The sequence below is a fragment of the Morone saxatilis genome, unplaced genomic scaffold (genome assembly GCF_004916995.1).
Source record: "Morone saxatilis isolate NCDOM2014 unplaced genomic scaffold, NCSU_SB_2.0 Contig16, whole genome shotgun sequence".
In the NCBI taxonomy this organism is placed as follows: Eukaryota; Metazoa; Chordata; class Actinopteri; family Moronidae; genus Morone; species Morone saxatilis.
This window is the reverse complement of record NW_023339718.1, coordinates 3,081,797-3,093,441: the sequence shown is the minus strand read 5'-3', so window position 1 is coordinate 3,093,441 and position 11,645 is coordinate 3,081,797. Positions and strand designations below refer to the sequence as shown.

Below are 11,645 nucleotides of genomic sequence, written 5' to 3'. Positions count from 1 at the left end.
CAGCTTCAGAATAGACCAGATCTACTCAAGCACACATGCACAAACGCACAGAGGTTCAGGTCCTAATATTTGTGGTATGATGGTGCAATTGTCTTTCTTCATTTTGAGATTATGTAACTTTTGCTACTGCACAAGTGGTAATTACAAGATAATGACACATTGAATTTCCCAAGATTTTCTTTGTGCTTTAAAGACCTTATTAGAGTCAGTTTTCTACACAAAGGTAATGCGAGTTTGCAGAAAATCTGCAAAAGAAAATGCAAAGTAATGTGAACTACTGCTATGTGAATATTAGGAGTTGAGAGCATTGCGTTGATGGCTATTAAAAACATTACAGAAGAAGAGTGTGCAGCAAGCTGACATAATTAAAAGAAAGGCAGTTAAACATCAAACCAAATAAAACTTTTTTGTGGCGTTTCAAGGTTTTCTACTTAGCTATTTTTATGCACAAATTAAAAATGCACATTAAAATAAATGTTTGAACCTTGTGTTTAGAGATAAGTCTGTATGTTTAAAGACATGAAACTAATGTCAGTGGATCAGTATCCATGCTAACATTAGCAACTATAAGCTACTGGTCATATCATCCAAGTAGGCTTATAGTGGCAAAACACCATCAGGTTTGTTGGCAGCCCTTGTGGACAAAAGCGGTAATGTTTCTACCACCATGTCTCATTGATGGGGAATTCTGCTGAATCTGAGCCGGTAACAGGAATTAAGAATACCTATACAGAAATAGCCAATCTTCTCACTGATTCTTGTTTGTTTATGTAGGTCATACAGAGGCATCCACATTAAATTGAGACTTCATAACCAGTTAAAAACTCCTTGTAGTACGTTTTAATGCACTTCATCCTAAAATTGGGCTCCACTTGACCCACCTGGCGTCTGCACCACATGAAGTGGGTAAAGGAAGCGGACGATGCACTGTGGGTGAATACACACACACACTATTTGGTTTGTTTGCTCTGAGCAGGGAGAGGGCCGGCCTCGTCTCAGAGGTGACTGATTTACAGTTTGTTGCTGTCTGTCAAACAGCTGACAGATGGGGAAAACAGCGCAGCCTCCGCCACACTGTCGCCACTGTTAGATGCTTTGCAGTTTCACCAGTGGAAGAATGCTGAGGACTGCTCCTTAGGTTTGATGGGAAGGTTAACAACTACCATAAAAGTGTAACAGTAGAGCATGCACTTTATTGTTTTGTACCTGTGATGACCATTGAACCTGCTAAATAACCTTGTAACAGAGCTGACTGCCCTCAGTTAAACTGCATTTGGCACTGGATCCAGACTGTACATACATGGTAAATAAACACAGCTGCTCACATTTGAAAGGGCTTTTTAAAACTCTTAGACAAACACTGTCATACTTGGCTCTGAAATAAGAATAAAAATGTAACACAGTGCTTGTCTGTGATGAAATCGTGGTAGTAGACGGCATTTCAGTTGTAAATCTTCTGAGATATAAATAGTCTAGATATTCCTGACATGCTCATACTGTCGGGCACAACTTGTCTCTTATTTTACCAGTTTTTATAAAAGGGTCTTTTAGATTTTCCCTGGCAAGGCTCCAATATTGGGTTGAACCTGTTTTCTTTTCATGCTCTGCTGCACAGAGCACATTTTTAGGCCTTTAAAGAACAATTTGGTGGTAAAACTTTAACAATCAAAGCCTACTGGTTGTCTCATATTCGAGTTTATGGTTTTGCTCACCGTGCACTTTTTGTCAGGGACTCCCTCCTGGTCTTTCTCAGCGCCAGTCAGGTCTGTGACAGCTCTTTCATTCCCGTCCTGAAAGAAATTTGAGTATAACAGACAAAAGTTCCGCTCAGACGTTGTGAGACTGTGGATGAAAAGTCTGCAAAGCACCTGGTTTTCACATGGGCTGCTGTTTGGGTTTTCACTTTGGCTTCTCATAACAGGGACAGGCTTTAGGTTTCTGTGTCTCTAGCTTAAAGGAAAACAGGCAAGAATCATACTTATTGATTATGAGATCCAGACATTTCCTGCAACTTCAGAACACGCCTCCCAGTCTTACAATTAAGATTCCAACTTTAAAGAAACAGCCAGGGAATCTTAAAAGTAACCCTAATAACTGATTTTGAATGTCGTATTAATGCTCACGCCTTTAAGTGAAGATGCAGAGTGAAATGTGAATGTGGAAGGAGAGACTAATTTCCTCCTAATTGAGCCACAGGGTTTTTGTTTTGTCAGGAGATTTTAGGCCAAATGGAGTCAGATTCCCGCAGATCTCCTGGGATGATGGGAGGGCCACGCTGGAGTCTAGCAGATCCCAGCAGTCCCCCCCGGCTCCTTAATCCCTGTCATTAACTCTACTACACAGAGAGAGCACTGGTCTGTCTGCCATCCACTGCCCTCTCATCATCAACCCTGTCCTTTGTCCCTTTATTTCTTCCTCTCTTTCATTAGACTCATCTCCCGCTTCTTTATTTTCTCCTGTGTCATTGTTTCCTACTTTTTCTACAAGGTTTCCTTCCTGGTCTTCCCTGTGAGTGCAGGTGTAACCTAAATCTTAAGTGTTTCACCTGCACATTAAAAATATAACTTGTCCGACAGAAGCTATTCATTTAAGTGAAGAATGACAAGATACAAGAAATTATCATGCCACATATTTTTTTCTGACCACTAGTCTGACCTGTTTTTTACAACTTTATCAAGACAACAGTCTGGGAATGTTGGACAAAAAAATATAATATTTATATTTTCACTCAATCACGCCATCTCTTAAATAAATAACTTACTTCAAGCAGCAATAAAACAAAAGTCTGACAGAAGCATCTCGGTTGGGGAGGACAAACTGTCCTATTATAGCACATCCTGTAGTGCTTGCTGTTTTGTCCATTGACACACACATATACACACAGCATGGTGGGGAGAAAGAGGATGGGTGCGGGGGTGGTCCAGGGTCCTAAGAGGGGAGAGGGGAAACACCTTGTGACCCCCTTGTTCCTGACCAAGCTACTGGAGGTGCAGAGACAACAGGGATGGACGAGCAGAGAGCACCGGTGGTCAGTCAGGGTTCACATTTAAGTTGATCTGCTCAAAACATTCCAATCAGGAAGTAAAAGTGCCAAAAAAAGCACATTTAAACAAATCGCAATGTCACAATAAAAATCCTGTCCTCATTGTGTCTGTGTGTTTTTTTTTTTAATTTCTTGGCAGACATGCAATAAGGAAGGTAGATAAGTCATAAATAAACAGTCAGGATTTTGTTTCTGGTGGCAACAACAACAATGTGCTTGCTGTAGTTTGGCTCTGGCTGGGCCGTGTTTAGGTTTTGATATGGCTGTCGAACCCAACTGTCTCCCAGGCACAGACAGCGTGACTTGTGCTGATAAACCCTCTGCTTCATGTGAGCCATCCAAGGAAAACTTTGCTTTGATGCATCCCTATGTTCACTTTACTGACACACAACAAATGTTGGAATAATGAAATCTGAATGGGGTTACCTCTTCATACAGCAGCATCAAATGGGAAATAGATGGGAAGCAACAAGATTTTAGTGCATTCAAGTTCAGTTTAATGTGGGTTTATATGTAAAATATAGAATAAAACTGAAACTTTAACTGTAAATCAATAACCTTTTACCATAACATTTTTACTACGGTAAACCACAGCTGCCAGTTTTCTACCGTATAAATATATATTTTTTTTTACAGTGAATCCAAATTGATTTTTTATCACATACATTCTCCATACCTTCAGACTTTGAGGCACTTTTATGCATTATACAACTACTTTTTACACATGCAGTAGTACTCCCCGACATCTTGAAACAGAATTTGATGTCTAAAATTTCCCTTTAGGTGAAAAGTTAATTTCCAAAGTAGTTAAAGGTCCAGTGTGAAACATCTAGGAGGATCTATTGGCAGAAACAGAATATAATATTTATAGGTATGTTTTCATTAGTTTATAATCACCTGAAAATTAGAATTATTATGTTTGGTTACCTTAGAATGAGACTTCCATGGAGGTTGCCGTACAGTAGCCCAGAACAGACAAACCAAACACTGGCTGTAGATAGAGCCCTTCACATTGAAAATAATTGTACTAATGTTGTGCTGTTATATTATTTTAAGATATTATTGAAATAGAAATATAGAATATAATCATTTTCTGACTCAAATGTAGGGTGCAAGAACACAAATTATTAACAATGGGGAGGGCCTTCAGCTCCTCTGCCCACTCCAGTGCTTTTTGAACACACCCTGAAACCATACAACAAGAACAATCTGAACAAGATTTATTCCCATCTGCAGTTAACAAAAAAAAATATTTGCATCATTATTTAAACCTAATCCGGCATATGCATGATGACATTTTTAAAAGCGTCCTATCAACAGGTGCCGCGCTCATTAAAAGAATAGTGCTTAGACCGACAAAAATGAAACAATAGAGGAGCCTTATCAGCGCAAACATATCTTATGATTGGGTGGAGATATCTGTTCAGGTCAATGCTGAGGTCAAGAGTATACAGCTGTTTGTGTTATGGCTGCCACTGGGCTTAATTAGGCTCATACAGTACAATACAATGCCCTCTGGGACTTATTTACAGAACTTTCCATTACACATTGTGAGAATGTATTTCATTCTGGTGCTTTCTTGTGATCTTTCATTTCTTATTGCACTGAAAATACAGACATGCAGAAGCAAATTGTCACGCAGGAGCAGCAGACACACACACACCCAAGCAGACAGTCATCCTCAGATAACCTGCCGTTGGACATGATGCTCTGCCAATTAGCAAACCCCTCAGCAGGAGCAGTGCCCTCGCACATCTGAGGGTGTGGCACTGGCTCCATGGCACAGGAGTGCGATGTCGTCTGACACAGCAGAGTCGGCACTTAGCAGGCCGACGTGAAAGGTCCGCGCCTGTGGCTCACAGTTAGCTTCAAGATTTGACTAGATTGAAGCACAAATCGGGGTCCAATATGAATTATTTTGATTCCACGTTAAGTGCACTTAGGGACCAACCTTGTCTCTCAAATGGCACCACACTGTGACCCTAGGTCCCCTGTGGCCCTGGTCCCTGGGTGACTCAGCGTGATTTGTGGGGGCCTGGGGTCTGCTGTATTGACCACAAATCAAAAGAAAAAGGTGGGGGAAGGATGTGCGTGCTGCCATCAATTTTTGCACTTCAAACAAACCTCAGGTCACAGATTACACCTTCAATCACTTATCTCCTCCTCTGACCAGACTGGAGCTGACAGGCGTCCATTACAGATGTCCCCCAAGTCGCCTATTGTTGACTCCAGTGAACTCTGTAAAGATGAATATGTCACACACGTCCCTCTTTTGCAGAAAGAATATCAGCTGCTACGATGCCTGTGATAGCAGCAACTTTCCATTGAAGGGCTAAATAAGCATCCATGATATCCCTCAGGAGAGTATTGAGATAACGGTCAGAGAGAAGCAGAGGCAGCAGGGTCTTTACAGCAGCGGATCAAAAACAGCCGCAGCTGTGGCAGAGACACGTGTGGTCCAGGCCTAAGGGAGAGAAACCCTGTGACACAATGCAGCCACGGAAACAAAATATGACACAAAATTAAAGAATTCAATATGTCGAAAATGTCATTTACATTTCACTCTTATTTTATTTGGAAAGTGTTGTAAGTAAATCCTCACTCCTAGCTAATAATCACCCCCCACCCCCCACCCCCCGGCCCTGTAAAACGGACCTTAGGATCAGCAGCAGGACTTTATCTTGGCAACTATAAAGGCTGCGATTAACAAGTGAGGAGGTCCTCTGAAGATATCCAAGACGATGGTCTAATCTGACCATCTGTTTCTTATCTACTCGCCTTTATTTTTTAAATTTGCTAATTTATTTGTCTAAGGGATACCGGGCCTGCGAGCAGCAGGCAGCCAATCCTCTCCCTGGGGAATGAGGTAGAGGTGAGGCCCACCTGGTGTGTGTGTGTGTGTTTGTGTGAGTGTGTGGTTTTCTAGATCAAGTAGAAGCAGAATAAGCACTTTTCTTTTATGATAACCAGTATAACCACTTTCACTTTCTGAGTGAGAGCTTTGAATTTTTTTGACAAAATCATGTAAATAGAGCTGAGTGTTTCTCACCTGACGTCTGCAGCAGCAGTTGTGTCTCCACAGAGGAAAACACTGGGCCCCAATGTCTCCGCACTGTTGAAAGAATGATGAAGTCTCTGCCATGTTAGACTCCCCTCGCTGGCTCTATGTACAGTACAATCACCACTCACTCACTGTAATAATCCAGTAATGCAGTAACTCCCTGTTATCGCCACTAGGAGGCCTGTTTTTGGACTGTAAATAATGTCCAGCACTGTTCTTTTGTTCCTCTGACAGTAATTCATTTGAGCTGGATTAAAGTCTCACTGCAGGTCTGCAAACAGCAAATGTTGTGGGCTGATTTGACAAATTGTGCTTGATAAAGTTAAACAATGCAAATTTGTATCCTTAAATTGAATGTTAATAGTCCTGTTCCAGATTTTCTTATTGTGTGTTGCTTTATTGTCACACAATTGCCCATGTAATGCAACCAAACCTATGCATGCAATTTCAAACAAGAATGATCCATAAACAACTTTTAAAACTCCAAAATAAAACGCAAATGGAACAGTTTTCAGACATTTCTAATTTCTTTCCCTGTGAGTTGACCTGCAGTGATCTTCATATGATGCAATCAGCAGTTAAATGAACATGTATTAACCAAAAGGTTCCATGAAAAGCATTTAGAAATAGACATTGTTAGCTCAGTGATGGTGTCAATGTGAGGTTTCCTTTTGTTTTTGTTTCAGCCCGGTGTGTTTGCTTGTCCTTTTCTGATGGAAATGAATCCCCAGACTTGCGAACTGAATTCACACATCCCTGAGCTGCCCGCTGACATTTAATCTAATCTTCAAACAGTTTGCAATTCACTGTCGATGTAATTATCGCTGTCATTCCGAGGCAAGTCATATTTATATTTATTATATCATGTGTTAAGGTGGCTTCTTGTTTTATCTTGCTTTCCATAACCTTCCTATTTTCTTTTCTTTTTCCTATCAATAAACGCAAACTAGAGGCGAAATGTGACAGTTTGCACTTCTAACAGTCGTTTTATGGTCATTGTGATGTAAAACGAGAGCAGTGGAAATGCCCGGACGTGTCCAAACACGAGAAAAATCCACATATTCGCTGCAAACTAACGCAGCAGAGAGAGGTGCGTTTATATGGCGAATAAAAGAGAAAGAGTGAGGCGCAACAGGTCTGCTAACTTTCACTTCAGTAATGGTGGGGGGGACAGATTCAACCAACTGCTCGATAACGTTTTTATTATTATTATCATTATTATTATTATTAGGCTCACGATCTCAAATTAAATCTTGTAAATTAAATATTTCCTCTCTAATACAAAAACAAGTCAAGTTGGCAGTAAAAATAAAATCTAAAATTCTTTGACTTACTGACTGATTGATTGATTTATCGATTGATTGATGTCCTTTATTTAGCAGTTGCAAAACATTGCTCAGCTCAGACCCTCAATGTAGACTCGACTGTCGGCCAGTTCTTCAGTTTTGTTTTTAAGTTTTTAAAAGTTTTTAAGCAGAATTGATATTTTCCTGCAGTTCCTAAAAGTTGGATATTAATTGTAATAATTAAAGTATAAAACCACTTAATCCGTAATGGGGAGGGGGTTGACCTGTCTACAGGGGTATCGGGTGGCTCCATGTCCTCAAGGGCTCATCCAGAAGAGGTGAGAGAGAGGAGGAGGGGGAGGGGGGAGGGCTGAGAGATGTTTGACTGGGGGAGGAGGTGGAAGAGGAGGAGGGGGGGTCGTCCTGGGAGGGAACCAGGGGGTGTGGAGGGCCGAGTTTAAAAAGGCAGACAGCGCCAACAGTCACTCACTCTCACACACTCACCAATTCCCACCAGCAGTCAACTCAGCAGAACCTGCAGCTCCTGTGATTCCCTGATTTCTGCCTCCGTTCACCCTCAGAAGACCTGGAACTGTACAGGACCAAGGATTTGTCTTGTTAAAGATCTTTTTCCGCTGCAGCATGGAGACCACCACTGGGGAATATGTTGATAACTATGAGTATTACGACGACAATGAGACTGACTGTGACTTCTCAGAGTGGGAGCCCTCTTACTCCCTCATCCCCGTCCTCTACATGCTCATCTTCATCCTGGGCCTGTCAGGTAACGGTGTGGTCATCTTCACTGTCTGGAGATCCAAATCCAAACGTCGGGCTGCAGATGTCTACATAGGCAACCTGGCCCTTGCTGACCTCACCTTTGTTATAACCCTACCTCTGTGGGCCGTGTACACAGCTCTGGGCTACCACTGGCCCTTCGGCGTGGCTCTGTGCAAGATCAGCAGCTATGTTGTTCTGGTCAACATGTACGCCAGTGTTTTCTGCCTCACCTGCCTGAGCTTTGACCGCTACCTGGCCATCGTGCACTCTCTGTCCAGCAGCAGGCTGCGCTCTCGGGGCACCATGCTGGCGTCATTGGGTGCTATTTGGTTCCTGTCTGGCCTGCTGGCTGTGCCCACGCTGCTCTTCCGCACCACCGTGAACGACCTAAACAGCAACCGGACCACGTGCGCCATGGACTTCAGCCTGGTGACAAGGAACCAGAGGCACGAGTCCCTGTGGATTGCCGGGCTCAGCCTGTCCTCCTCTGCCCTGGGTTTTCTGCTACCTTTCTTGGCCATGACCATCTTCTACTGCTTCATCGGCTGCACGGTCACACGTCACTTCAACAACCTGCGCAAGGAGGACCAGAAGAAGAAGCGGCTGCTGAAGATCATCACCACACTGGTGGTGGTGTTTGCCATCTGCTGGACTCCCTTCCACGTGCTGAAGAGCATGGACGCCCTCTCCTACTTGAACCTGGCTCCGAACTCCTGCGGCTTCCTGCGCTTCCTGCTCCTGGCTCACCCCTACGCTACCTGCCTGGCCTACGTCAACAGCTGCCTCAACCCGTTCTTGTACGCCTTCTTTGACCTGCGTTTTCGTTCCCAGTGTCTGTGCCTGCTCAACCTGAAGAAGGCTATGCATGGTCAGATGAGCTCCATGTCATCCACGCTCAGCGCCCAGACTCAGAAGTCAGAGGTTCAGTCTCTGGCCACCAAGGTTTAGAGATTAAAAGGAAAGGTGGAGCGGGGCTGCGGGCCGGTCCCAGCTCCAACCACTGGAACACTTGTAAAAAAAGACTTTACGTGTCCATTGTTCAAAGCGTGGTAAGATGAGATGATGAACTTTGTCACTGCTCACAGTCATGAAATCCATAATATGTACCTCCTCTTCTACAGCGAGAGAGGCGGATGCTCTGTATGTTGTGTGGACTTGAAGCTGAAGCCAGCTGGCTGCGCCCCTCGGCTACTTTGTTCCTCAAAATTCTCAGAGAAAAAAAGTATATTTTTAGTTTTGTCTGCAACAGTTCTCATTTCTCATTTCTGTGACGTTGGGAATTGTAAATCAATTTACATGGAAATCTGTTTACACTGGATGAAACATAAAGCTGTACAGTATTTTCATACCATAGCATTTTTTTTTGTTCAGACCTATTGCTGTTTTGTTTTAGAAGCACTTGTTTAAAAAAAAATGTGTGGGCAGGGACATCAAACAGAGCAGTGTCCTCTTTAAAGCTTGTTGTTTGTGAAGGTAGAAGTCTGGGCTGCAGGAGGGAGAAAGGAGGGGGGGACGTAAGAGGAGAAAAGGTGTTGCAGCTTAATTATATAGTTTGTGGAGAGGAGACGGGGGCAGACAGGCAGATGGCAGTTGACAAATGTTGTTGGGGAACAGGAACGGGGCGGGGTGGGGTGGAGGGGTTTCGCAGTGTAGCCACGGCACTAAAGGGGACAAAGGAACTCTGTAAATAAATGTTCCAATTTGATGCATATGTTTTATTTTTTGACATCACTGTAACTAACTACTGTATTAAAGATGTGTTATATGAACCAGATCTCTTAGATTCATTGAGAGTGTGTGTGTGAAAGTCATGCTTTTGTTTTGAAAATGCCATTTTAAAGGTGGAGAAAATCCTAATGCTAAAACTTCTTTCAACCTGTAGTTTCACATCAGTTTCATTACACCATCCTGTTATTTCAGCGTTAAGTATCTCCAGAGGGTTCAAGCTTTGTTATGAATGCCTTGCATTTGGTTTACACCTTCAGACTAATGGGTCTCTAATCTCTATTGATTCACAGCCAGTATCCAGACTGTAACCGGATTATGCAAAGTAGCCGTCATCCTGAAGTGTGTATTCGATATGTGACTTCAATCAGCTGTGGTACTTTGACTATGTGATGACACCGACTTGTGGGTAACAATCAAAGGAATCTGAAAGAGTGTATTTGCAGTAGGAGGCACTATGCAATGTGTTTGCAGTTAAATAGGTGAGGGAAAGTATCTACAATTCGTGTAAAACAATGTTATTTACTGTCCTAAAAAGGCTGTCAGCATCTAGACAGGACTATCTATCGGCAGGAGGTAAAGCCAACCAAACCCCACATGTTCACTGAATAATAGGGTCATTACCAACGAGTGACTCTTCTGAAGGATCCTTTGATTTGACAGTAATGAGCTCTGTTGGACATAATCACAGTTTAGAGATGGCGGCGGCAGCGGGGGGGAAGCGGGGCTCTAATCCTGGCAGAGGTCGGGCCACCGAACAAGTCAATATTTGTCCCTGCTGACAAGAGATTGCAGTTAGAGCGGTTGTCGCTGCAGGGCGGGGCTGGTGGTGGTGGTGGTGGTGGGAGGGGGGTGACGGGAAGAGGCCGTCTGACTGCAGATGCTCCAACACACTGAGCAGAGACACTTTGCTCGGGGGAGAGAGAAAAAAAAGAGAAATTGTGAATGAGGTGAAGGAAAATCCACAGCTATATGAGTTGGTCTTGCATCATGTCTTAAAGTAAGAACATGTGTGAAACGGCGAGAATGTGAAGCCGCTTGATTCATCTTGTATTTGTGTGTGAGAGATCATATGTTACTTATTGTCCGTTCTGGCAATGGGGAGAAGATTTGACAGCGGTGGCGCTTGAAATAGATCACAAGATGGTTCACTGTGATGGATTGTTCATCACACACAGACAGACACAGGATTGCTTCAGCACATAGTTATTCTTCATATAGTTCAGATGTCATTTGGGAGGATTTATAAGTGGTGCCATAAGCACAAAGGGACTTAAAGCCATAGCACAGGCTTTTAACAGCATCATTAAACAATGGAAAGACCATAACAAAAGCCTTCATCTATAAACAGTAGATATGAGTTTGACAATAAGACAGTGGATTCAGGGTGGAGTCAATCATGCATGCTGGGCTGGCCAGACTTGTTGTTGTTATTGAGATGAGCTGGGCTGACAGCTTGTCTGATGCTGTTAGCCAGCAAGTCCACTTTGGGATAACTCACCCAGAATACCAGCTGACCAAAGCACCGGGGACTACATGGGGGGCACCGCCACCACAAAAACAACAGTTGTGTGTAGGCCTCCAAATGCACATAAATGTTGTCTGTGTTCGTGTGTGGCCCACATGACCTGTTTGTGTGTATGGATGTTTGGATGTGGGCTTTACAGTGCTCACAAAGTATTCTTAGAGGGAGTTGATCCGACGGCCCCTTAAAATGTTTATTCCTCATCAGGAGGAGAGACCTTCCTAT

The 11,645-nt window shown here is 43.2% G+C and overlaps 1 protein-coding gene across 1 annotated transcript; it reads left to right on the top strand.

The window, feature by feature from the left end:
* Positions 1 to 7,887: 7,887 nt before the first annotated feature.
* aplnra (apelin receptor a) lies at positions 7,888 to 9,939 on the top strand. Its single transcript, XM_035657703.1, has one exon. The coding sequence runs from the start codon at positions 8,033 to 8,035 to the stop codon at positions 9,116 to 9,118; it is 1,086 nt and encodes a 361-aa protein (XP_035513596.1). The 5' UTR covers positions 7,888 to 8,032; the 3' UTR covers positions 9,119 to 9,939.
* Positions 9,940 to 11,645: the final 1,706 nt, after the last annotated feature.